We start from the raw sequence: 27057 nt of genomic DNA on the forward strand, positions 1-27057 counted from the left end.
CCAGAATAAACACTCATTTTTCTGAATTAGCTTAATCCAACATGGGAAATCCTACTTTCAGAACAGCTTCAGTCCAACTGCACTTCCACAGGCTTTGTCCCTTTCAAAAATAAGATTGCAGCTGCTAGTTCACTTATGTTTTGGAAATTTCTACCCAAGGTAAAGCAATCTGCAAAGACTGATAGGCTGCAATTATGCACTAGATCATGTAATTGAAAATAAGCTGGTCTGCAAATTCTGTCTTCAAAAAGTTTTGGAGACAGTAATTCATTAACTTCGCCAGCTATACACACTATTTTTAGTTATGAAGAAGTTGAAACAGGCAGGTGAAGGAACTTCCCTGAGGTGCTACCAATAGTTGATATTTCTGCAGAGTGTAAGACTACAGATGTTTTGGCTTCCAATCATACCTGCCTTCAAACAAGTATAGATGTATCTGGAAGGCTACAGGGAGCAGTAATTCTCTCCCCACATACCACTTTCTCTTACTGTAATCAAGGCTGGGCATACTGCACAGCACGTTGGTGGCTTGGCCAAGTGGGAAGTCCCCTGTTCCCCTTCCCGACCCCACAGCTTGTCTCTGGCAGCCCCCTGTGCATACAGAGATGAAAATGCTCCCAAGATTTCTCCATCTGAAGGTTCACAAAAAAAGAAGCTTGTCCTCCTCACACAGGCAGGAATATTTCAAAATATTTCTAAATAAATGCTAAATATTGGAAGAAAGAAAATTTCCCAGTAGAAGCAGTAGATAAATATGCTGGTCTGGATCTTTTTCTCTACTACAAAAGCCTCACTGTGATCTAAAAAAAAAACATTCACATTTAGTAAGGAAATGAAATATGTTTCCTGTGACTGTCAAAATACAGCAAATTATAGTGCATATTACAAGCCTGTAAAATTACCCCCAAACCATTAAACTCCTTCTGATTCTGCATGTCTCCTTGGCTTTACTGCTGGTCTCACTACTGTACCAGGCATCTCATCTTTGTGTTCTTTGCCTTTTCATCAGTACCTCATACTCCTTCAAGGTTTCTGTTAATATTCCCTGTTTTCATGCAGCAAAGAGGACAGAAGTGCCTTTCACTAGAGACTTTCCCACAGCAGAGCTCAGGCAGCACCAGCACTGATTAGGCAGTCTGCACTAGCTCAGTCAGAATAAAAACCTCTCAATGGATTTTATTTTCCCTGAGAGTGGCCACCCCTGGGCAGCAAGCTCAGGATTACATGTTTCTCAGTCCAATTGGTTTAGTCAGCATTGAGCATTCATTTTTTGCCTGAAGCAGAAGGGGCTGGGTGAAAGGAACTGAAGTCAATGCTAGCGAAAAAAATCTAAGCTATTTTAATCCAATGCAAATTCTGTGAGCTGTAATGAAACTGTATTGTTCCACTATGTTGCTGAGGGTTGCTAGTTAACATGCAACCGGTGAGCTGCTTTACTGATCTTTTGGGGTTCATGGGAAAGCAAACTCGAAAGAGGCGGTGATATAAAGTCTCATTTGCATAGTAGTAAACAGCAGGTCAGCACCTACCTCCCTTTGATCTAGCAATGTCAAGAAGTTTTACAGCACTTTAGCTGGGAGGTGAAGAAAAAACATCAGGGAGAAAGAAACCATCCTCGCTAGCAATGAGCACTACATGCCCCCTGCAAACCCAGCCCGGTCATTAGGTTCCCTGGGTCTCTGAAAGCAATAGGCATCCTCTGCAGTGAACAGTCTCCAGGCAGATACTGCTCTGCGCAGAGCAGAGGTGGTGGAGGGGATGGCACCAAGCAGCCAGGTTGTGACAACACATCTGATTGCAGAAGAGGAGCTGCATCTGTCCTTGGCAGAGACAGCCCACATTGACGTTGCAAATATGTGCAGATCTTACCAGCATAGCTCCTCCAGCTTGGCCATGTTTCCATGCCTAGCCAACATCCTTGCTCCATCTCAAAGGGCTGACCTTCAGCACCATATCATCAGTCTCACATGGGGCAGGGCCTGCCAGGGGTTTGCACTCTCCCACTCCCTACACTAGTTTTGGTGTACTGGGTTGAAAGCCTCTTTCAAAAGCACACCCAGGCACAGCTGCTAACATTAAGCAAGAAACCGGCAGCATATTTAAAAATAGCACAGACAGGCTTGCTGAGAGGGAAGAGCTCTTCTGGTGTGTCTCAACTTCCTTGATCAACAAGATCTCATGCTCAGTACTGCACAGAATCAAACAGCACAGGCAATTCATTCACATGGAAGGACAAATATTTCCACAAGCCAATGCACGGTAGCTCTTTGTTGGGGCATTTTAATTTTGCAGAGGAAAAAGCACCCTTTCACAAGCCAGTATTTTCAAACCCCATTCGAGATTTCAGTGAGTCAGGGGCTGACAAACACCAGCCTTGTCCAGGCCAGGCCCTGTTACACATGCTATGCACACAGGCAACACAGGAAAGGTACCATGGACAACTTCCTAACATGACTAATCCCGCATCATTTCAGCCATGACTTTCCTGAGGATAAACTCCAATTCCTCAGCCTGCAGAATATGTGAGCTACAGACCAAGGCAGGCGACTGCCTGGGTTTGTAGCTATCAGCGACACGACTGCTCTTGGGCACCTGTTCCAGTAGCAGCTGCAATGTGGCAGCTCTTTGGCCATTTTGATGTGACAAATACAAGTCCAGCTCACTGACTGACTGCCACTTTTGTCCAGCGCTATGGCTGTCCTGCCCAAATTAGAGCTAACAAACTCTCGCTTTGCCCCGTCTCACTTAGTAAAACCCTTCATTTTGGATTTCTTTGCAAATACTGGTGAGAACAAGAACATTTCCCACTTCCAAGGAGGACTTCTTTCAGATGGTTCCTATGCCCACCCCCCTCTCTGCTCCAACCTGCCTCCACAGCGTGCTTCCCACCAGACCTGGCAATGTTTGTCCCTGTCAGCACACCACCAGGAACGAGCTTTGAGGATCCTGTTCAGGCACCTCGGTTTACACTAAAGAGCAGCTTCCCTCCCTGCTGACTCCTGTGGGGCTAACAGAGCAAGCAAAGCCCTAGCTGGCATGAACCAAGGTGACCGAATCCTGCCCTAAGTATCACTGTCATCCAGACAGTGGGAGCATCTCTGGGACATTTAAATAGCACCATTTTCTGAGCAGAAATGTGGTCTCTTTCATGGCACGGTTTCACTGCTTATTGTGCTACTTGTGGTAAGCAATTAATTCATACTACAGATATACATACACAAATCAAGGGGTGAGAGGGAAGGAAGAAGTGGTATTTTAATATTTTTTTTTCCACAAAACTGAAATACCTTTAAAAATGTCTGTAGTTCTCTAATATTTTTCTTCCTATGATTCCTTCATGTAATTATAAAACATGAATGACAAATGACACTTTCCATGCTGTGACCTAGAAAATGACATTTCATTTTCAAAATAGGCAAAAGAATATAATCCCTAAAGACTTACTCATCTTTAAGAGTGTCTTTGAAACGGTTTTAAGATGCGTTCTGAATTTCTATACTCATTCACAAGAAAAAGTTTGCTTTTTTTTTTTAATCGAACAGTAATAAAATTCAAATGTATAAGCACAGCAAACAGTCAAGGACTAGTCTTCCCTGTCCAAAGTGCATGTGCTTACACACACACACACACAGAGCTTTTTGCATTCAAGTAAATAAATTGAGTACTTTTTTGTATCTGTATCAATAATCAGCAATATATATAGTTAGGTAGATATAAATATATACAAATCTTAATTTTTATTAAAAAAAAAAAAAGCCAAATAAACCAAATCCCCTTTGAATGAGGATATTGAGACAGATGCAAATACTTATTTGTAGCTGGATCCTTTGAAATGAGCCCTTGCCCGCCACAAGGAAGAGCAGGCTGAGCCATCTGCAGGCAGCACTGCTTGCTATCAGCCCTGAGAGAAAGGCTAACAGCAAGGCAACAACAGCTACCTTGGCCTTTTCCTCAAGCACACATGCCACGTAACATACCGAACCAGGAGCCTTGGTGTGCTGTAATCCACCCCAGCTGGGAGCAAGCTGCACTGCCGTGCCTGCCAGCCAGAGGCTACCTGTACTGTCTCTGCAGCAGCAGTGCGGGAGCGCAGGGTGACTCAGGGGGGCAGGACACTGTGCAAGACCTTACCTGTTCCAGGTAGCGTTGGAGCAGGCCCGTCGCTGCTGGGTCCCCCGCTCATCCAAGGCTGCCTGCTCTCTCTTGCCCAGATCACTGAGGCTGGGCGAACTCATGAACTTCAACCTGCGAAGAGTCCTCATGGTCAAATGTGTGTTTGTGCGTGGCAGCTACAGATACACCATCCTGTTTACACACACACACACGCAGCTGGAGCAGCAGCAGCAGTAGCAATGCGAGCAGTTCCCTCCGTTTGCTGTTCAAAAAAGAAACTTAAAAAAAAAAGAAGAGAGAACCAGTCTCTACAGAGCACACCTCTGCCAGCAAGAAAACAAACCTTTAATCAGATCAACTCTGACGTCATGAACTGTGGTTAATAATTTCTCCAGTCCTCTTAAAAAACAAAAGTCGAACTCCTAGCTGCAGCTCGGGCACTTTGAAGGGGCCCCTTCCAACCAGCAGCTGCTCAAAGTGCAAGGGCTGCCCCCACCCCGTCCCTGTCCCCAGAGTCAGGGATCCTCACTCGGTGCCATGGGGTGCTCCACCTGCCCTAGGACCTGCGCTTCCCCTCGGGTGTCTCTGGGGGCTCTGCCAGCACTCCTCAGCCTCGCTCGCTCTCTGCACTCATGAATGGAAATGAAACTGGAGGGCAACAGACAAAAACAAACAAACAAACAAACCAAAACAAACAAAAAAAGACAAAAAAACAAAAAAAAAAAAATCCCACTAAACCAACAACCACCCAAGCGACCAATACTGACGCACTGAGACTTTATTGGAAAGTTTCATAACTGCCTGTGCCCTGCCACATTACAACACTGCACACAGGCACTCTCGCTGCCTTGCTCATACACAGACATGCACATACTCCTGTGCTCTGCTCAGGCACAGGCATACTGTTTCTACAAAAGCCCCAGGTGTCTTATCTTCAAAGGAAAATCTCTCTCTGACTGCTGCGCTGGAGCTGAAAGTTATGTTGCTACAAGCCCCTCGCCCATGCTAAGCTTGCTGTCACTCACCCCAGGTACTGCTCTACATCCAGGAATGCCTTGCTCATCGGCTCTGAAGTAATATGACAGAACTGTGATCAGTTTCCTTAAAAAACAAATGGCTTGCAACAGACCAAACCAGAGCACGAGAACCTCTTCTACTTCTGTGGCATTTGTCTGCAAACAGTCTGGTGGTGAAAGCTGTGAGGGCTCCTCACAGAGTTACCTTGCAGAGAAGGGGGCTGGAATACAGCAGGACTTATTCTTTTTCTGCTCGCTTTCTATTTCCATCTGTGATAATCTGTCACCTAGATCCAGGCTGTACTTGGATTTGCTTGCATTCCAATAGTATCTCAAAGCTTTCATTACTGGAGAACTGATTTTTTCACAGCAAGATCTGCCCTCTGTGCATCAGTTCTTGAAACATTTCAATAAAAACTGATTCTTCTCACTACTCGCCAAAGCTCAGCTATGCTATGCTTATCACATATAAATATTTACTTCCCTGATTTATATTTGGCATTAGCATAAGTACTTGGGAAAAAACATCATGTTTACCTTGCACTAGTTATAGTAATAGTAGCATAATCCAAATGCTTGGCTTAGTGTTAATATTGAATGCACTTCCCAACCCAAAATCTGAACTATACAAATGCATAACACCATAGAGGGTATACTCCAAAGCATTTCACTTTGGAAGGGACCTACAGTTCCAAATCTAATTTATGGACAAAAGCATTGCTATCCCTGGTCTCCTCCAGATGTTTAAATCCTTCAAGAAAGCAAACAACAATGCACTATGTACACAGCAACAAAAGGAAAACAAACACAACAATATATCACTGTACTCTACTGAATGAGATGGCTTCTATAGCATACAAACCAGCGACCAAAATAGATACAGCAGAACACTGCTTTGTTCAAACAGGATGAAGGGCACTCAATTTTTGTGGATAATACAGCCAGGGAGAGCAGGGGAGCACAACACAATCTAAGTTTTGCAGATAAATGTGCATCTATGCTGCTACAGGAAACAACTTGTTAGATAAACCTGTGGCAATATAATTCCATCTAGTTTCATTTTCCACCCAGCTTGGTTGCTTTTCTATTGCTCACTTGCTGTGAATTTGATAGGCCTTGCAAATGGTATTATACTGGATTAAACCTCTGGAATTTTTAACTCTTTGATTCTTTGGCAGCACCAGAGGCTTTATAAACTGCACCCTGATGATGCCAGTAGGCCATCAGCTATGTAACAATGTTTCATCTGCTTTTTAAATTTTATTATCCCTCAAAATTCCTAACTTGCTAAATCATCCAAACCCAAGGAGCTGCTGTGTCAATCTTGGACATGCAAGACAACGCTGCAAAAGCAGTACTTGGCTTTCCCATAAAACACTGAATCCTGACAGAAAAAAAAATAAAAATGTATCTCTTTCCCTCTGTATGTTGAAATATTACACCTATAGAAGTCAGACTATTTTTATGCCTCCCCACCAATCTCCTTAACCAGTACTAGACACAGTGTCTACAAAAGCACAAAGCACATGGGAGAAGCAGCATTCGTGTTTCCTAAAAGATTTCTGATGGAGGTAACAGAGGGCAGGCTTTGTCTACACTTCCTACAATTTCACCTGATCAAATGTTGACTTATGATAAAAATCAATCATTCTCAACATGGGTTACCTCCACCTGCAATTACAGAGCAGTATTTCACATTTACATTGTGCTGTGCATTCACAGATATTCTTGACTTCACGGCATTCATTAATTCAGACTGAACAGCTCTGGGGTACAAAGGTAAAACACACGTCCCACACTCCAGCATTCACAGCGAAGAAGAGAAAGGTGACATGACCTGCTTGGGCCACCTGGTGAGGGGGTGGCAGGGATGCGAAGAGAGCCCAGGACCTCAAGCCGCCGTTCCAGCACGCTTAAGGGGGGACAATGCGGGGCTGGGACAGCCGGAGGGCAATGAAGAAGGCTGAGCTCCTCACCAGGGCTTGCAGTGCAGCTGCTCCTCCGAAGGCACTTCTGAAGAGAGTTGCCGCAATCCAGCACTGCTTCAAGACCAGGGAGCTAACTGGCAAGGGCTGCTTGCTATTGGCCACCAACAGGGGTAAGAGCACTGACTGGACTAATTGGGAGGGAGGGAAGGGCAGGCGGGGACCCTCCATGGGCTCAGTAGCAAACACTACAAGCTTCATAAACAGAACAACTGTGCTCAGCACATTTGCAGAGCCGAGACTGTAAAGTACTGTTACAATAACTTGTTTAACCCTACCATGCAGTACGCTGTGCTAACACTATTTTACTCTCAAGGAATCTGCAGCTCAAAGGTTAAGTGATTTAATCAAAGCCCTGCATCAATCTCAGTGTGGCAGGAAAATCCAGCCCTAGAGCCTGCTCCTTCCCTTCCCCTCCAACATCTCTCCTCATAAAAGCAGGCCTGTCTCTACTAGAAACCGCTCTTTCATCTCTGGGCCACGCATCCCACAGGTGACTGCGTGGTAAGTCCCTCAGCCTCCATGTTGCCAGAGACGAAGGGGGAATCCTGTATACGGGTACAGCATTCTGCTCGCCTGGAGATGCCTGCTGCCTTGAAGCCTAAAACAATGCACAGGGACATGAATACATGCTGACAATCCAAGAGGTTTTACACTATTATTACAAGGCAGTGCTAGCATACAGACCCAGGACCTTGGAGAATGCACAGCTTTTGAAATAATTGCCAGTAGTAACTCTGCAGCTACCTACTGGTATGCCTGTAACGCTTGCACCGTTCCCACTGGGAGCTGGGGTTTAAAGCCTGTGTTGCTGCCGCCTGCAAATATTAAAAAATAAAATAAAATAAAATCCAGACAGAGCTCCCCAAACACTCTCTTGCTTTCCAAAGAATGTGATGTGCCAAAAAAAAAAAAAGAAGAAAAAACCTACCTAAAAACCTGTTTTTACTTAACATTATATTAATCCTCACAGTACAATTTTGCTGTCTTCTTACAAGTTTCTTATTGACTGTGAGAGGGGAAGGAAGCAAGAAGTAATGTTCATGAGCAGTAAAATGAAGATATTCACAATTATGCGAAATTCATAATAAAGCTGCCAATGCTGTGACTACTGCAGGTCAACATGTCTCTGGCTGTACTCTTCTGCTACTGCAAGGACAGGTTAACACTGCAGTGGGAATGATGTAAATGTGGGGATGCAATAAGGAAGAGAATTTGCTAGGTCAGCTTTATCCACCATAGCCTTGGCATTTAAAAAAATAACAATCAATAAATACAAATTTTAACTGGAGAAAAAAAAAAAAAAAAAAAAAAAAAAAGCTAATTCACTTTATCTCCCTTTTCTCATTAGGGCAAGACAGCAGAAATCCCTATGGAAATGCCAAACAGTGCATGCTCTCCAAGAGGCAAAGCGCACCTATGGCAGAAAGGAGTAAAAAGCCTCCCTAGCCAAATGCACTGTAGTTTCTCATAAAACACACCACAAAACTCAGGGCATGCCTCAACATATGCCAAGGATCAGGAATTAGTCTTCTGAAAAAAAACATACTTCTTAAAGGTGCAGCACATCCTGCTGCACTACCAGAGAGGGGGAGACTGAAGGAGAGAGGGAGATGTGACCACCAGGAAAAGTGTGGAAAGAGTGGAGGGGGAAATGAAGTCACAAACCTTATGACTCACCAATTCCTTTGCTACAATAGCCACATAAAGCTCTTTTATCATCAGAAAACAAAGGATAAAGAGAATAAAGAGAAACCACACAGGGTCTATTTGCACCCTTCCCCCTCCATCCCACTCACGCTGCAACCTCTGGAGATACAGAAAATCTCAAGGACAATTTCCACCTGCCATTTATTGAGGCTGGTTATAGGACAGCCTTGGTTTTGCTGGCCAATGTCTGCTGGACATTGCTCATCTGCTTACTGACTGTTTGATCCTCTCAGTGTCCCCACCTCGATCCCCTCCTATTCTTGTGCTCCCTCTTCCTATTTTTTATTTTTGGCTTTCTTGGTTAGCTAACTCCTCAGGAGAAGGAATGCGAAAAGAAAAAGGAAACCAAAACACTGTGGTACTAAGACAGTGTTGCAAACCACTCTTAGCTGGCTCCAGGAGAACCAAGTCTTTGATAGGTCATGAATCTAGAAATACCTATACAGACCATGCACAAAGCATCCATAAAAACTCTGCCAGCAGAAGTTTTCAGTTTACAGAGCACAACATAAGCGGTTCTTAAAATACAATAGATAGCTAAATCTTTTATCCTTGTCCTTCAGGAGATAGAAAATAGGAGACAGGATAGGAATAGGCCCATTATACCCCCTTCAAAAAATATCAGGTTTTACATCAAAAAGCAATTCCCTCGGCTCATATTGTTCTTCATTACCTCCATACAGGCTCTGGGAATTAAAGATAGCACAGTGATCCAAATGAGCACAATGGTTACACTAGAGGAGGTGAGAATCAACGCTCTGGGTTACAGGTCCTGTGCCAGTATTGACTTCCATTCACAGCACCTCCAGGGAAGGAGGTGGGCTTCCAAGAATCAGGCATGCCCCATGCCAGGTTTCACTGTTGCCCGCTCACCAAATTCACAACCCATTGCAAACAGCACAGTTTGCATATCATGCAAACTACAAGGCAAGCACACAGCTTGGCTTTTAAATGAAGACAGGCCTATAACTGTGATTTAGAAACTGAGGTCCCAGAGTTCTGATCAATAAGCAAATCAAGTGTTTAAAATACTTTGTGTTTTTATTACAAGATCATGAGATAGTGAAAAATTAATCTTACAAAATAACTGAGCTCATAAAGCACATGACTTTTTTCTTCCTGAGCTCTACGTGAATTCTTTTCTAAATTGCCTATCTTGCATAATTTTTAATTGGATCCCAGAACACCATGACCTTGATGCAGCAGCTATAGCATCTCAGTGCTGTCTCGTACAGTTATATATGGTACAGTGCCTTCCAAATCTGTGAACCCTGGGAGATCAGAATTGTGTGCTGTGCAGCGCTACTCTTCTTAAAGCCAAACATTTTTGATTCAAGGTCTTCCGAAGGCTCTGATTGCCTTGGAAGGTCACCAAGATAAAGAACCCACTTGTAACTAGCTGAGTTTCTAATAAACTGCATTGGTGGCCAGCTGTTAGTTACAAGTGATATCCTGGCTTTACTATTAGTGTATGAGAATATAAGTATGGCTGGAAACATGAAGCATACCTTGAGATTACTGCCACCCCCTGTGCATATGTCAAGGAGGTCACTTCAGCACTAAGTAGTGCAAGAGACAACTCTGCAAATTCAAGGGATCTTTGACTCTGGCAGTACTACCCTGCTGTTACTTGAATGGTCCTATAGCTCTCTGGAACAAATCTCATAGCCCTGTAAAAGTCACAAAAGCCTAGCCTTCAATACAAAGGGATTCTCTGAAAAAAAATATCTTTTTCCCTTAGCATCATGAGAATATATTTTCTTGAGTGGAAAAACTGCCAGAGGGGTTTTTTGAGATAATCCAAAACTGTAACATCTCACTGTGTAGTCGGACTCTGTACTGTTTAGCTTGGTGGAGTTTTCACAAGGAACTAAAAAATGGTGACCTTCTGACACCTTTTCATATACACATGCTGAAACTGTCCCTGCAGACTGAGATACTGGTCAATGGAAACAGAAAGCACACAAAAGACCTTCATGATACCAATGATTTTACACTTGTACATTTAGCAGGCCCAGAACTACGAACTTCCTGTATATACTGTGTCATTGTTTTCTCAGCATTTTCTGGGAAATCATTTACCTCAAAGGGCAGAGCGCTAAAAATTTTTAAAGTCTATGGCAAGGTCTGGCACAACTCCTTTCACTCTCACCCCAGCCCATTGGCCTGCCTCAATCTTCAGTCAGGCACCAACATGACATCATCGTTTGAGTTATCATCTGGAAGGAATGCCTTATTACCTAGGAGCTAAGGGAAATTCCATTACATTTCCTTCCAGAAAACATTTTATTTTCCCACAAGGTATCAACAACTAGATATGGAGTTGAGGTACTCCTCCCTACCTGGAGTCTGCACGAACATTAGCAACTTCAAGCTATATTGTGGGATGCAGTGAAGAACAGAGGTGTCATTCACAAGTTTTGTGCATGTTCAAAAGTTTTGTCATGTCTTTCTTGATTTCTGCTGCTCAAATTTTCTTACTCACCAGGTTTTCTTCGGTCATTTCAAAAGATACTTTCTCCAACCTCTGACTATAGAAACTTTTTCACAGCAGAGCAATTTAAGTTCTCTAAATATATGTATGAAAGACTAAAAAACTGTTGGGAACCACAATGATTTTCAGCTTCAAGGCACTGGGACATGTGAGCCATCCAAGGTCTTTCAGACTTGCTGCTAGTACCAGCAGTTTGAAAGCCCACACATACTGAGCTTTCCACTCCTAAGCAGAAAGCTGGAAGGATTTATCTCAGGAATGGCTTACAGATGCCTTCCTGGACAGCTGGGATCCTGGTACAGAAAGCCCTAGGCCAGGTTCCTAGGATGCATGGCTCCTTTGTACAAAAAGCCCCACATCCTGGGCTTGTAGCCAGCATTTTCTTGCATCTCTTTCTTTGAAACATACTTCATTTTGGGAAACTGGAAAAAAGAATAAACTGAAGACCTCTAACAAATGGGGCTGTAGTCAATTCCATGCTCAAATCAGTGTCTCAGTTCCTTTTGATACTTTGGTCTTTGGAAATTAGCGGGCACCAAATGTCACCAAGCTGGTGTTTCCAAGGCAAGGCATGTCAGTCGCTGAGGGGAACAGTGAAGGAGGATAGACAGAACTACGCCTCACCAAGAAACCTTGGTCCTTGGTCCACTCTTACCCTTAAAAAACAACAAACACTTATATTAGCCTTTTTTTTCTTTCTTCTTTTTTTTTTTTTTTTCCTTTTAACCCCTTCCCTGCTCTGAGTGCCCCAACTCAGTGGGCCCAGGTACAGAAGTACACACCTACAGCCTGTCACCCTGCACAGGGCAAACAGCTCCACGAAATGGCAGCCAGGGCCCTGGCCACTGAGACCCTCATGGCAAGGCTGGAGGTGCAGCCTGCTGGGAGGTGGCCCATGGCCTCCTGACTGGAACAGCATCACCCCTTGCAAACATTTATAGTTGACTGAAGGCAATCTGTGCTTTGCTGTGCCCCTGGAAAGGGGTAGCAGGGCAAAAAACAAGGGAGCTGGGATGGTGGCTGCGCTCACTGCTCCCTCAGGTCACCCTAGCTTTTGGTGGACAAAGAAATCTCAGACCCCTCTTTGTCTCAGACACTCCTTCATCTGTGCCTGGCCAGTGAATAAACCCCCCTTTCCCTACACCTTGCTTTTGCTCTGTTCTCCACAGTTGAACCTGGAGGTAGAACAGCATGATGCTTTCAAGCACTGCTTTTCCTATTCCTCCTGCTAGGGGCCTGCTGTTTGCAGCAAGAGGCACTGGCCCCGATCCCCACCATGGCAGTGGCCTTCGACCCACCAGGGCAGCCCCAACACTGCATAGGCTCCTCCACTGCCTTTGCCAAAGCTTCCAGGAAAAGGGCTGCAGGAGCAGGCTCCCTTTCAGCAAGTCTTCACTTTTTGCCCTTCATCTGCTTTTTGCCACAACGCACATCTATAAAGATTTAGTCTCAACTGCAGTGCTTTTGTACTTGCCAACTACAGGCCACCAGAAAGAAGATAAAGGGAAGCAACCTTTCCCACATACTTTTTTTTTTTTTTTCCTTCTTCTTCTTCTTCTCTGAGACTGCAAAAGGTCAGTTTGGGATTTAATTTTGTCCTGTGTAATGTTTTGTCTTGCTTTGTATTTATTCCAAGTGAGTTCACCCATTTCTTCTGCAGAAACAAAATGTCATGAAACCAGTGAATTCTGTCTCTCCTAAAAGAGGCACTCCTTTCTAGAGAAAGTGAATTACCAATGAAGTGTACTGAAAGAAAAGAAAATGTAAAAATATATTCTGTTGCTGCTGGGCAGGTGGAACTGTAATCAGAGCTGAGTGTAATTCGAAAACGTGTAAGGATGCAGTTTAGATACTGCTTCCTTGCACCAATTTTTAAGCAATCAGTTTAATTTGATTGATGATCACAGGGGAAAAAATGAACCAGAACTTTTTTTTTTTTTTAAATATATAATAATTGCTGTTTTCATTTCTGCAATATTTGTCTATACAACACTAAGTGCCAGCACAAAGATTTGGAGACTGGGAGAAGGGAGGACAGGAAAGGGAGAGTTGCATCACTTTATACATAAAATAAATATACGCCAATCTGTATTATCTCTCAGCTAATACTCCGTGTGTGAAGGACATACGTGTGTGTGTGTGAGTATATATATATACATATATGTATATATGTGTATATATATACACTCACACACATGTATGATGTTAGCTTTATTAATTATCTGCTTTAGAGATTGGCTCCAACAAATTTTTGGATCCAGATTTGAAAACTCGAAGGGATGAGAGCATCCACAACTGAAGTTTTGATTCAGACTGGCATAAAGATAACTAGTGTTTCAAATCCGGGTTTTTGGTTCATTGACTCCATTTGAGTTCCCTTGGTTTGTTAGTTCAAGAATTTAGTGTGTTGTTTGAAATGTAAATTTGTCTAAACTTATTTTGCTGTAATAATAGAGAAATTTTCTGAGTTCATTGCTACCTACCTATGCTTTCAAATAAAAATCTTCTGGGTTCAAGCATTTTAAAGAATATTTGGAAAGGCAAAATGCTTTCCAACATTACTGTAGGTGCTCAGCAATCTCTAAAAAAAAAAGTTTAAGCTCTTTAATTTTTAGAGGCTGAATCCATAATGTTGTATAACTATTTTTCCCTGTGAGAGGACATAAACTTTTGTAACAATAAAGAAATGCATTCAAAATTACCAGCTACTTTATTAAGTCCTAGTTAAGAGGTTTAATGAAAATATGCCCAGGAGCCACTAGCATTTATCTGTGTACTTTTATTATTATTTTACCTAGAAATGCTATCTAGTCAAAGTCTAGTGTTGAAAAAGCTAGAAAAAAAGAAAACAATTAATCTTAAAACCAGAATACAAATTCTAAAGAAATCCCCAAGAATAATAATTTTCAAGCTCACATCATTATTTATACCTGATTCATAACATTTGAAAGCCTTATTTTGGTAATCCTCATTATTTAATTTTTGGAAGATTATTCAAACCTCAGTGAGGCTCAATGAGGTCTTCCTTTGCTTAGCTCTATGGAAGTTGAGTTTCATTTGCATGAAGCTGAGGAAAAAAGAAAAATGAAAGATACTTTTTTCATTCTTTTACTTAAATCAGCTACATAGGTGATATTGTTATTTTGGATACAATAAGCTAGGTAAATCAACAGATGATAGAATATTTATGCTTTTATCTACTTTTCTACTGTCTGTATTTTACTGAGATGGTAAATAAAAAAAAGGAAGAAAACTGGGAATACCATTTTAAATCATTCCTTCCTCTTGATTTAATTGTTCACAAGAGCTGAGGAAAAGAGATAGGACACTAATGACTGCAGTGACAGCATCATAGTAACCTGGAGGTCAGAAGTGAAAAGTGAAATTAAGGTTGAGATAAAGGTCAGTCGCTGCAGGTTGATCTTCACATTTTTTTTTTAAGTTAATTCAACACCAACTACCAGGAAATGAAGTAATGGACATTGGGATTGAGACATGCATGTGTCTGACAACTAAAGATATACAGAGAAACTTAGACCTCATTTTATAGTGCTGGGGAAAAAACAGGCACAACTATGCTACACTTCATCACATACTGTAAAGATATTTAAAGCTGCCTAGGTAGGACATGCTCTAGAAGTGTCTCTTCTTACTACTGACTGCAAAGAGAACGTAATGTGAATAGTTCAGTTATGGATACAGTATTCTCAGCCGTAGATGTATCAAACTAGAGGAGATTAATCTCATTCCCAGTCTCTTACCGCTCACTGATAATGAAACAAGTATAAATAATTTGTCATCCTACTAATGTATGTTTCACTTCCCTGAGTACATGCTCTGACCCTAGATGAAGAGACCTTTGGGAGTTATCTTGTGTTTTCAGGCTCAGCTGGTATTTCAAACAGGGACATATTAAATTAGGAGTATTTCTAGGAGAGTCTGCCATTGGACTGACCAAAGGCATCACAGGATTCAGAGAAAAGATTCAGAGAAAAGGGCCAAGGTAACAGCCTTCAATGGGACGTCCCAAACAGAAAGGACAACTGGATGTACTGGTAAAGAGCACATTCTGGCTAGGGAATTGGCTGAGATTTTTAAGGAAGAATTGAGCTGAGACTAACACCCACTCCAGCAGTGGACAAGAATTAAAAAAATTAATGAAGATAATTGCCGGGTTCTCTTGTTTTTATTGGAGGAGAAGGAGAAAAAAGGGAGCAAACAAAGAAATACAGTTTTGCTAGGAACTTCTCATAGTACTACTAATTATGAAAAGATTGCGTGCTTATTAGCTGTGACATAGGAAGCATTGCTAATCTCCTTCATCCTTCAAAATTTTCACCAGCTTCTTTCTCCTTGTGAGTACAGCAACCACATCAGTTTGCTGTTTCTGATTAGGCCCCTGTCATGCCAAGCCTGGGATATTTCCACTGACTCATATGTGACCCTACACATCCAGAAAGTTAAATGAATGCACTAAAACTTACAAAGAAACTTGTAAAGTTTCTCTGAAATTTGAAACTTACCTGAAACTTTCAACATGTGTTTTCTATGGTCCCCGTTACCACAGGACTGCAATCTTGACTAAGACATTTAAATTATATCACAGCGCAATTAAAAAAAAAATATATATATAATTGTGAAAATATGCACACCGTAGGAATATGAAATTTGAATACAGTGCTGCACTTGAAGCCACAAGCATCACTTAAAGTCTACTGTATCGCCAGAAAGTAAGAAGTTTTGGTTTTTGCAATGCAAAAAAATAAGTATTTATAAAATGTTAGCTTTGCAGCATGTATGCAGTGTTTCTCCATGAGATATTGGTATTTCTAGTCAGCCAACACTTTTGAGGTGCTGGTGAGTTTTTCAAGCCTTAACTTCTACTATTGCCTCACATGTTGGGAATTCCAGTCATCCTGTCCATCACAGTAAGGTTACAGATTACACAGTACTCCATAAATAGTTTACAGTGGAATAGTTTGCAAATGCTCTGCTTGGAACAGAAGGCATGTGCATGTCCAATTGTTTATTCTAAGATGCAATCATTTACAACAGCAAGAAGAAAAAGTTCACCAACGAACAAACCAAAAACGGAGTGTTTGCAGCAAACTTTTCAAAATATGTCCTGAAGCATTAAATCGGTGTTTACTTCTGCTTGCAACGGCTGAATATTTGGAGATGCTGCCAGCAGAACTCATGCTTAATAACAAATTAGTTGGTAGATTACTAACTTAACAAACACCAGACATAGATATTTGTTTTAGAGAAAGCTGCAAAGTTCAGAAGCAGAAATTTTCTAGGCATGCTTGAAATAACGTGGACACAGGTATCAGGAATTTTCTGACCAAGTTATACCCAGATTCTTACCTCAGCTTTTCCACAGGAGTTGAGAGCAATACCCACACCCGTATTTTTCATCATCTGACACCCATGATGGTACACACAGCTGTCAAGTACTATCTCTGCTACTCGTGCCACTAGCTCACTCCTCAGGGAATAGGTAAAAACACCCTTGAAATCCTTGCCAAAAGGTGCAGCAGAATGGAAAATTATTTCTCTCACTTTTAAACAATTGCATGCAGTTCAAAGATGAAGCCACATACTGCTGTGGGTCGCACTGCATATGGTGCAAGGCCCTAGTAGAGCTTCAGGATGTATCATGCCTACCTACCCACGCAGCCTGGGATGAGACAAAATAACCACTGTGGCAAAATCCAGCTATCACTGTAATGAGGTAGCATGGAGTAGGTATTTCCATCATTTACATCTTGACAAAAATTTGGACGAAAGCATGCATTATCACCAAATAAATCAAAACAAAGGTTTTAAAGGCTGAACTCTTTAGAAAAGGCCTCTTCACTTAAATATCACAGAAGAAAAACTGAAGCCATAGCAGAGCTTAGCTGCATTTAGCTCATGCAGCTTAGTGATAAAGTAATTCTTATAGAGAAAATAAATATCTGCATATGTTCAGAAAGAAAATTATTTTGTAGGAAGAAACTAGCAATTGTTTTCTAAGAAAATGTATAAATTGCTTTGAAAAAATAAGAGCTACCATGTGTGATGATAATATCAAAAGAAAAACAGAACATCAAGGACAGATTAAGGACATCGACTTTTCCATCACATAAACACACATACACACGGCCCCATACACACTCTCCATTAATGACTCCCTTCATCCATAAAAAACCTTGAATCTCAAATGCTAACTCAATTCTAGCACTGAATAGTAATGAACTTGAGATGGTTGTGCCCAAGCACCTCTGCAGAAATAGCTGCAGCTGTTTAAAATACTACTACCACTCAGCTGTTTGGTGCTGCTTCTCGCCTCAATATAGGTAATTTGAGAATCCTTCATACACTTCAGTGCACAGTCTGCCAGTGCAGCTTAATCTGCTTCTGCAGTGGTTTTCTGACTATGATCTTGGTGAACAGTATCTGAAACATCTCATTAAGCTTGAGGTCACTGTGGTGGGTAACACCAGAGCTTTAGCAGCACCCATGGTGGCTCTCTACTTCAAGGCTTTTTTTCCCCAAGGACATGGACTTATTTAGAGGTTTCTATCGGAGAGAAGAAATTCAAACTATTTTCTGTATTGCTTGCTCACAGATCTGATTCAGCTCTAAATAGATTCACAACTCTGAAAGTTCACTTTTTAAGCTGCACTAAAGCTAGAGAGATAGAGACTAACGTGCTGATGTTAAAAATCACTAAGTATTGCATTGTTATCAGATATCTTTTTGTGGCAGGAAATACAATAGGATCTGTGGGAAATACTGGAAGAGAAATGCTAACCCTAGTCTGTCCAACAAAAGCAGCTCTCCAGGTGTCTGAAATTGGAAACATTTTCCCATTGCAGATAGTGCTGCAGAAACATTTGCTTACCTGCTGAAAAGAGAAGAAAACAGGACTGAACAGCAGATAGTGAAGACTCTGCAGCAGGTTTCCAAGAATCACATGAAAATTCTTGACAGGTGATACAATTTGGTTAAAAAAAATCATCCCCTTGCAAAAAAAGGCAGCTCTGCAAAAAAAGATGAACCAAAATGTAGTATTGCATATATCGCCATTTGAGGAACAGATTTTCAAGCGTGCTAGTACCAAGTAAGTTGTACCAAGCTAGTACCAAGTAAATTGATCAACAATACACACACAAGTGAAACAGCTGCAATACTCAGTGCTGTTCCACATGCCATCACTGATAGAACTAAACATTTTTTCTTGTATGTTTCCCTTCCTTGCTTTTTCTTCTTTAAGAGGGAACCAACAACAGTGCTAAGAGCTGTGCTTATCAATAAGGAGGACAAGAGTTTCTATTAGCATGAAGTCTGCAAGTACTCCTGTGTCCCAACACTAAACAGGTGGCAGAAAAAACACTTTGAATTAAGTTCAGGGTTTGCAATGATCACCTTTGGAGAGCAGCTGTCCTGTAAGACCCAGAAAAATCTTAAAAGCACCATTTAAAAATAGCAGAAATTCTTTTGTTAGGGCTTCAAATAATGGTTGCAATATCATCTCGTGTCCTGAGATGGTCTTGAAGTGCCTCTCTGAGATGCCAGCTAATGCAATAAACAACCCGAAGTGGGTATGTTGCTGCAGCACAGAATTTATTCTTATGCAACTTCTAACCCCAGTACAAGCATCTCCACAATATTATTTTTTTTTAAATCACTGGTCAGTATATAGCGTATATATATATATACACACACATTTTTAGTATTTTATATATATATATATATATATATATATATATATATAAAAATCTATGTATACACAGACACACAACACACACCAGTGTACATGTTCTGATTATGGCTCTTCAATGCCATGCACTCTGCATAGTCATTTGTACCAGCCCCACCACACCACTAAATCTAACTAGGAGTAATATACAGACAGCCAAAAGACTTAGTTTAACCTGAATACAAAATGTTCTTGTTTTAGTTTTGTAGCATTTCATAGCCACTTTCTAAGGATCTAAATAACTTTACCTGTTTAAAAAAATGTATTTTAAGATTAATCTTTCATGCATTTGAGAGAACTAAATAATCACCTTATACTCCTGCCTTTTGCCTGCTCTATGAGTGTGAACTTCATTCTTTTACTACTTGTTTTAGTCAAAGGCAGAGGTGTTAGTTTAAATAACAGTGTTGTGAGAAGTCAGTGAGTTTTGACTGCAACACATTAAGGAGCACACATACACAAGCAGCTTAGTAGACAGCGTGCAGAATGGGAGACATGATCTGCAGCTTGTAGACTACAGAGACACAAAGCGACATTTTGAATACCTGGGGGCAAGGTAAGTAAACCAGCCTTCTCAGCAACACACACACACATCTGAAAGAAGACACACAAACATATTTCAAGTGAGGCACGTGTACCAAATGCTTAAACAACATGCACTGGATATGAACACCTAAATCAACAAAAACTCCTGTGGATACAAATAGGTGTCCTAATATATGAAAAACTGCTGGAAGCAAAGCAAGCTGCATGAGGGTAAAGCTTTTTTGACACAGCTGTTTTTATTAAGAGCATCTGCCAAAACTGCTAGAGTGGTCAGGACAATGGAGGTCTTGCAAAAGCCATGAATAACTCAGCTCTGCTGGAATTGGATACTATCAAAGCACATACCTAAAATAATAGGCTTTGTCATGAATTTTGGCTTTTTTCATCCCTGCTTAAAAGACAAATTAAAGAAGATTCTTCATCTTCTCTCAAATTTAAAGGATATGAGAATTCCCACTGAGTTTGGACAGGAAGTGCAAAAACAGCTATTTGGTTCTTAAAAGATTAGATGCTTATGGGTCTGAAAATACTGTCTTGCCTGGAGACTCTGCTTTGATATTTTAGTGCCTGCAGATAAAAAATATTCTCCCTTCTGGTAACCTGTGATAACTTGATTAGCTGGGATAATAAACCAACATCATAACGCTATTTTTTCGGGATGGTTCATGTGTGTTATATCAGAACAAAATTCCATTGCCTTTTTTAAAATTTTATTTGACCTAACTTTGATGATTAAAGCTCAGCTATTCCTTCAGTGTATGGAGCATACATTAAAAAAAAAACAACACAACTTGTGAATTATGTTTATCTTGCTTTCATCTAATATCCTGTACATTTCAAACTATTTATAGCTTGAGGGGAAAGGCAAAGAGAGAATGCGTTAAAAAAAGCAATACATATGATGTTGTACAAAAGTTGTAGGAGCTTGTAATTAATTAAGCATATTCTTTGCACCAGCTGAGCAATCAGTATGTTATGTTGGCAGGTAGAGCCAATCAAGAATTCAAAAAGTTTTTTGTTAGCAAGGGTTGAGAACATGACTGAAAGCAGAAGCAGTATTTTAGAACTATTACAGTTTTCACAGGCACAGCACTCCTTACTGATCCCTCCACCTTGCTCTAGAGAAAGCAGCAATAAAAATCCCAACCCAAAATACTTTGGCAGACACACCCACAATGTTATATTTTTAGGGCCCAAGACCTCCAGACCAGCACTGATTAAAACACGAGTCCAGAGGTGTTGGGAACCCAAATCTGCCACAAATCCAGCTGCAGCCCTCCTGCTCTGAGCAAGAGGGCAGTCCAGTTTCCAGGTATCCTCTGTACCTGATGCAGAGGAGGAAAACATATGCATGCTAGTGGAGTTCGAAATGCTGCTTCTGGCAGAGAGGGTAGTTGCCGAAATACTAACTATTCAAAATTGTATTGTAAAACACAGGATCATGGCTCAGAAGTGCAGGATAAGCAATGTATTAATGTAACTACCCTCCTTTTCTAAATGACTAGCTTATTCGTGAGTGTGGGTGAAACTCACTGTTTTCATACAACAGGAACTTGCTCAGCTAAGGGAATGTCAGCTCCTACTCAGGACTGAAAACAGAGCTGCTGTAGATCCATATGTCAGTTGAACTAACACAGCTGCCCACTGACACCTACTGCTTAGCCAGATGTGGCCAGAAGAATCAGTCACACGGGCTAATTTGTGCTATTACTGTGCATGTCTTTCCAGTCAGCCTGGAGTGCTCGGCAAATAAGCTCCATCTTCAGTGACTGCAGTCAACAAAGATGTGAGCCAAGAATGCTAGACAGAAACAGTGATTGTAACTAAACTACAGTCAGCCTGACATGATCGAGGTCTGCTTTGTGAAAGCCCACAGAAGCAATGTTATAGACCTTCTACCAGACCACATTAATTTGAGGCCAAAATGACCAATAGGAACATCAGTGGCTGGAAATTGTGAAGGCTGGGTTTCATGGCTTTACAAGCTCAGCTAAATCAACCAGAAGCGCGCGAAGAAGTACATGGAAGAATGAATCAACAATGCATCAATATTAAAAACACCATCTGTATGCTCCATATTACACCCCAAATTACAGACCTGTAGATTTTCCTCGGTGACTAAGCCTTATTTCAGTCTACGAAGGGAGTGGCTTTTTGTGCTCATGGCCTTCCCCTCCTAGGTCATTTAACAAACCAGCATACAACTGTTCCCAGCAATCAAAACCACATGGTTCAGAATAAGCTATAGCTGGCTTCCCCAGTTGCCCTCATTCATTCATTTTTTTTGAGACTTATGGAAGATTTGAAGATATAAGATGATGTATGCATGTGTTTAATTTTGCCAAAGATAAAAGATGTCTATTTCTTCTGGGCTACACTTTAATGATCTTAGTTTTCTTTTTCTTTTTTTTTTTTTTTAAAGTGTCACTTTAATTGAAACTCAAACCATAAATTCAAATTATAATAGGAGGATGAATTCTCATGAATTCCTAGCTGTATAAATCAATTGGAAAAGTCCTGTTGCCTTTCCCTGGGGCAACAGACAAATAACATGATTGTTCTTAATGCTGACTTCTTCTAGCTTAATTTTTTGCTGACAATTTGTTGCCATTCCACATACCTCTGAGTTTTTCTGTGGCAGTAGTGACACTTAATCTGCCAAGAATAACAAAACTTTAACAGGATTAGCTTAGTCCAAAAGCACCAAAAGATCTCCTCACTTATCTTAGATTATGACTTCCTCCATCCTCAAAGCTTCTATTTATACCTCTCTCATCCTTTATTTTCCATACATAGAGTCTTAATTACAAAGACTAGCTGATTACATGGACCAAACTGCTGCTTTCACAGGGCTCTGCCTGTTATGCATGGTACTAATGGGACTGGAAAAGAACCAGATTCTGCTGGAAATTAGTTATGCAGCAAGTCCTATGATTTGATACTCAATAATGCTTCATTCGCATTCACTTAAGGGAAAACATTTCACAAGCAAAGATGCAAATTCAGCTTCACCACTGCCAATGTTTTCATACTGTGAGCAGGCTGAGAATTGCATCGTGGACGTAAAACAGTATTAGATTTTTCAAGGGCTGACTGCTACATGGCAAAACAAATAAAGTAACCAACAGCAGTGCTCCCTGAGTTCTTAAATGTGTATGGAGACTGTGATTTTTAAATCTTTCTGCACTGCTCTGGCTCTGCTTTTAATGAAAATTATAGTAAAATATTCAACAAATGTCAGCAGGAAAAGAGTGGAAAATCCTATCCATAATATGCATAATTTCAGCTATATTCAGGTTTGATACATTAGTAACTGGGTGTATACCAGCAGCCCATTTATCGATTTGCCATTGAAGTCAACGTCCCACTGTGATTTCAATGAAACACTAAAGCCTTAGGTAGCCCTGGGAGAGGAGCTCTTAGGTGGGTGAGTGGAGCCCAGCTGAACACTACAAGGTCCCTTTGAGCTTTCCATGAGCTGTTCCAGGACGATACAGAAAGGTCTCTCCTTTGCTTCTGTTAAAGCACTCAAACTCATGAATTTTTGACACAGCATTTGAATGGTTTTACTGGAAAGTGATGCAGCTGAGCGTAAGCAAGAGGGCACTTGGGAAGAATTTCACTTGGGCACCTGCTGGGTCTCCTTTGCCTGAAGTGACTGAGACAGCAATCTCACTGACAGGGATTGTCAACTGATTTACTCTTGTAATTGAAAACTGAGCAAATTCAGACAGGGTTTTGCACAGCAGTTTCGCTTTCTCTCTCCTGCAACATTTCTCCAACAAATGAAAGCTTCAGCTATCTCTCTTTTTTAATAAATGGCAAACCATTCCTCATTCACCTCCATCCTCATTCCCAAAGACCGGTTTGTGGTGGAAAAACAAAAGGGAACATTTCAATTTCTCCTCCTATTTATAAAAGGGAACATTTCAATTTCTCCTCCTATTTATAAGCCATTCCTGCCCACAGTCCTCCTTGCCCTGGCACCCCTGCAAGCCCCATGCTCAGCCTCCATCTGCAGAGGTGCCAGCCCACATTTAACGCAGCTGCTTCTGAAGCACATGCAAGAAACATCCGCAGTGAACAACAGTTCCCTATGAAGAAAAACAGCAGCCCTCTATGGAGGGATTAAGAGACTGATGGATCTTGGGCATCTGACATGCATGACCAGATTAGAGAAACAAATCACTGTCTTCATGTCCAGCCCATCACTCGTGGCATGGCCAGCAGTAACCAAGGCTTGGAAGAAGCAAAAGGAGAGGCAGGCATCTGACAGCAGAATGGAGCCAAAAGTGATTTCCAGTGCAATACAAATACTGAATCTGCATGGAAAAAAAGAATGACAAGAGCATGTCCTGCAGCCACCTCTGACAACTTTATTTCTCTCTTTTCACAAATCTGTACGCTCTACTGAACATGCTTTAATGACCACCAACATTAACATGAACTCCCCCATTCAAACCACCAGGCTTCTGGTTCAACACCTTTTTGGATTGGACAAAAGGCAGTGAAACATTGAAGTTATTCATTTCCAGGTTCACCATGACCACAAGGAAAAAAAGAGTCATATCCTTGCATGGATATGTATCTTGTATCATGTATCTTGAAAGCTATTGCCACTCACATTTAATAATGCATGAGAAAAGAAAAAACAAACCTTCAACAGAACAACAAACAGGCAGTTCATACTACACTCATTAAAAAGCTTTTACAAGTCTACAAAGAGAAATTACAATACTACCAGCACTTCCGTCCCTTCCCTTGCTCTACCAAAGCAAAGCTGACAGAAGGGATGTGTGGCACTGTATCTGTTCCTGTGCAAAACCCCACTGTTTCAGGTCTGCTGCCAAGGAAGGTGAGGTTTTGGTGAAGCTGCCAGATGCAATTCAGAGATGCTTTCTGCTCCACCAGCCTTGTGCATTTTGAAAATAGTTAGCAAATAGCTGGAAGCAGTGACTTCTTAAATTTACTCTGATGTTTCTACTACAGAATCAGAATAGGCTTCTAACTATGCACAAGAAGTAGTGTTTAACTTTTTGCTTAGTCAAAAGCTTCATCAGCAAATCCAGTCACAGCTCCACAGCCTGCACCTACTGTCATTCCCAAAACACGTAGTACTGCCTGGACCCCTGAAAAGCCCTTGAGAAGAAGAAAGTGATACAAAAAGTTTTTGACTCATCTATATTGATGGCAGAAGCACAGAATTACATCTGAGTCGAATCCTTTTTCTTTTTTTTTTTTTTTTGTGTGTGTGTGATAGTCCTGTAACTGCTGCTACTTGTATTTACCTCTTCTTTTTGAAGTCATTTTATTTCCTGCAGAAACCTTCCCTCCATTCTTCATCCATACCTAGCAGCATACCTATTGCTGCGCCATACCTAGCCTCTGGCTAGCTTCAGCAATGGAGGAAGGATAGAGCCATTAGAGATCCCGTTTGCCTTCTCCCAACACTATTTCATACTCTGCTATCCAGGCATATGGTCCTCACTAGGCCTTACAGCACAAACATTAAGGAGCTGTAATGTCCTCCCATCGTCATGTCTCTGCACAGTTAAGGAAAAGGAGCACAGAGCCTGTAGATATTCTATATTTTGGGATGACTTCAGAGCAGAGCTATTCTTGGGGATTAACAACTGCCTGAATGGCCCTCAGGCTCAGGAAGGGACACTTGCTAGTGACTATTTTCTGGAAAATCTCAATGATCATTAGTAACATCATGAGAAGAAAACCAAAAATTGTGCTGTGATTATTATTTTTTAAAATACAAATTCCTATTGCTGTCAACAGATACTGGATTGGGAGCCAGGTTATTTTGAGACCCCTGAAGAGTCTGTGGCTCCAGAAAAGAGAGGTGGGCTCTCCACCTCTCTTTTAGTATTTTTTATTTAGTATTTCTTTAGTTTCTGTTTTATTATTTTTTTTTTATTATTTTTATTTTTTTTTAGTTTCTAGTGTTTGCTACCTTGAAGGCCATGTCTGCTTGTTTTCCCAGTCTCCACAGCAATAGATGCAAAATACATCTTCTTCACAAATAAAAGGAGGGTTTCTTCTACATGCCCAGGAGCTGGGACTGTCCAAAACTGTGCAGCCCCACATGGCAGATGGAGGCCTGGAGCTAATGAAGCATTTAAGCACATGCTTAACTAGTTTTGCGGACAGAAGTTGTCTCATTGTGGGTACAACTGGCTATTCCCCTGTGCTTTTAGATAACCCCTTGATGCCCCAAAATTGATCATGGTGTACTCAGAAATACAGGACTTGATTAAGAAAAAGCATCTGTACTGAATGATTTTTGGCTCCCAAATTCTGGGCAAATCCTGAATGCAGTGAAGGGAGAAAAGATGGAAGGGAGGCAGAGGTTATTGAAAGTTTCAAAGCAGCTAGAGGCTCTTCCTCCAGACACAGTTTATTCTGGCCCTGCTATTTATCAGTAATAATCTTCAGAGCCTTGGGTTTACTACACAACTCATTTGTCTGTCTCCACTGGGTGGGGAGAGCACAAACTGTCAGCAGCAGAGCAGCTGCGCAACTTCAAGCACACAGATGGCGAGGGCGCAGCTCAAATCTTTCCTCTCCTGCTTTCCATCCTGTAATTTTCTTCCCCTTTCAGTGGGGTGAAGGCAGAGCTGCCTGGATCTCAACGTGCTCTAAGAGCAAATGAGACTTGCCTTATAACGACTTCCTGATTCTCTGTGCGAGCAATCTGTCCTCACCCAGACAGATGGTAACTGCTGTTGCACAGCTGCTCTGGCATGGGTAAGGCTGGTGGATGAGTGGCAGGCAGGTGTGATACTCTTTTGGCTCACCAACCCCACAAAAATCCAGGAAGAAAACCCAGCCTGTCAGCCAAGGAAAGCACAATCTGGAAGCCATTCCTACAGAACAGCTGGTGGTTTATCAAAGACAAATTCAATGCATGCTTGTTCATTAAGGCTTAGCCTATAGCAGTCAACACTGGGCAGCCATCAGATGGCCGAGGGAGGCTGCAGCATTCTTGCTGGCACTACCTGTGAGGTATCTCCTCTCTAAGGAGTTCTCACCAGGCCTCTTATTTTCTATTAACTTTGAATGTATGTACAGATAAATGCGTAGTTTATACATACTTTTGAATTGCCTATTTTCATATACTTACATAAAGCCTAATACAATGTAGTCCTGCTCATAAATTGCTTAGGCACTATCACCACCAAGTAACTGCAACAACAGCCATATTACTAACTCTCCCTCCTGTCACCCCATAGCCAGGATACTACAATGTCACTTTGTCAACCACCAAGGCACTGTCTTGTCTGCCACTGTTGTGAACAAATGAATGTAACAGCCTCAAGATGGTCTTGAGTGCTGAACTGGCATCAACTGGACTGAAAAGAAACATTCGTATTATAAAAACATGAAGAGAAAAAAAAAAAAAAAAAAAGAACCTTGATTCACCAATAAATAGAATAA

General features: G+C 41.4%; 1 protein-coding gene across 10 annotated transcripts in view; it reads right to left on the reverse strand.

Moving 5' to 3' along the window:
* The window catches only part of PRR5 (proline rich 5), a 100680-nt gene that overhangs the window by 55355 nt on the left and 18268 nt on the right, over positions 1-27057 (reverse strand). For 3 of the 10 annotated variants that reach the window (XM_021278456.4, XM_027449412.3, XM_021278457.4), the window contains one exon: positions 4132-4245. The exons of 1 other annotated variant lie outside the window; for it this stretch is intronic. In XM_021278456.4, the coding sequence (XP_021134131.1) occupies positions 4132-4235 (104 nt within the window). In that variant the 5' untranslated portion in view covers positions 4236-4245. Of the gene's footprint in view, positions 1-4131; positions 4392-18207; positions 18347-19610; positions 19660-27057 lie in introns of those variants that run through there. 6 more of the 10 variants (XM_072041413.1, XM_072041412.1, XM_038173373.2 and 3 more) reach the window with 4 other exon arrangements.

Source organism: Anas platyrhynchos, chromosome 1 (genome assembly GCF_047663525.1).
Source record: "Anas platyrhynchos isolate ZD024472 breed Pekin duck chromosome 1, IASCAAS_PekinDuck_T2T, whole genome shotgun sequence".
Taxonomy (NCBI): domain Eukaryota; kingdom Metazoa; phylum Chordata; class Aves; order Anseriformes; family Anatidae; genus Anas; species Anas platyrhynchos.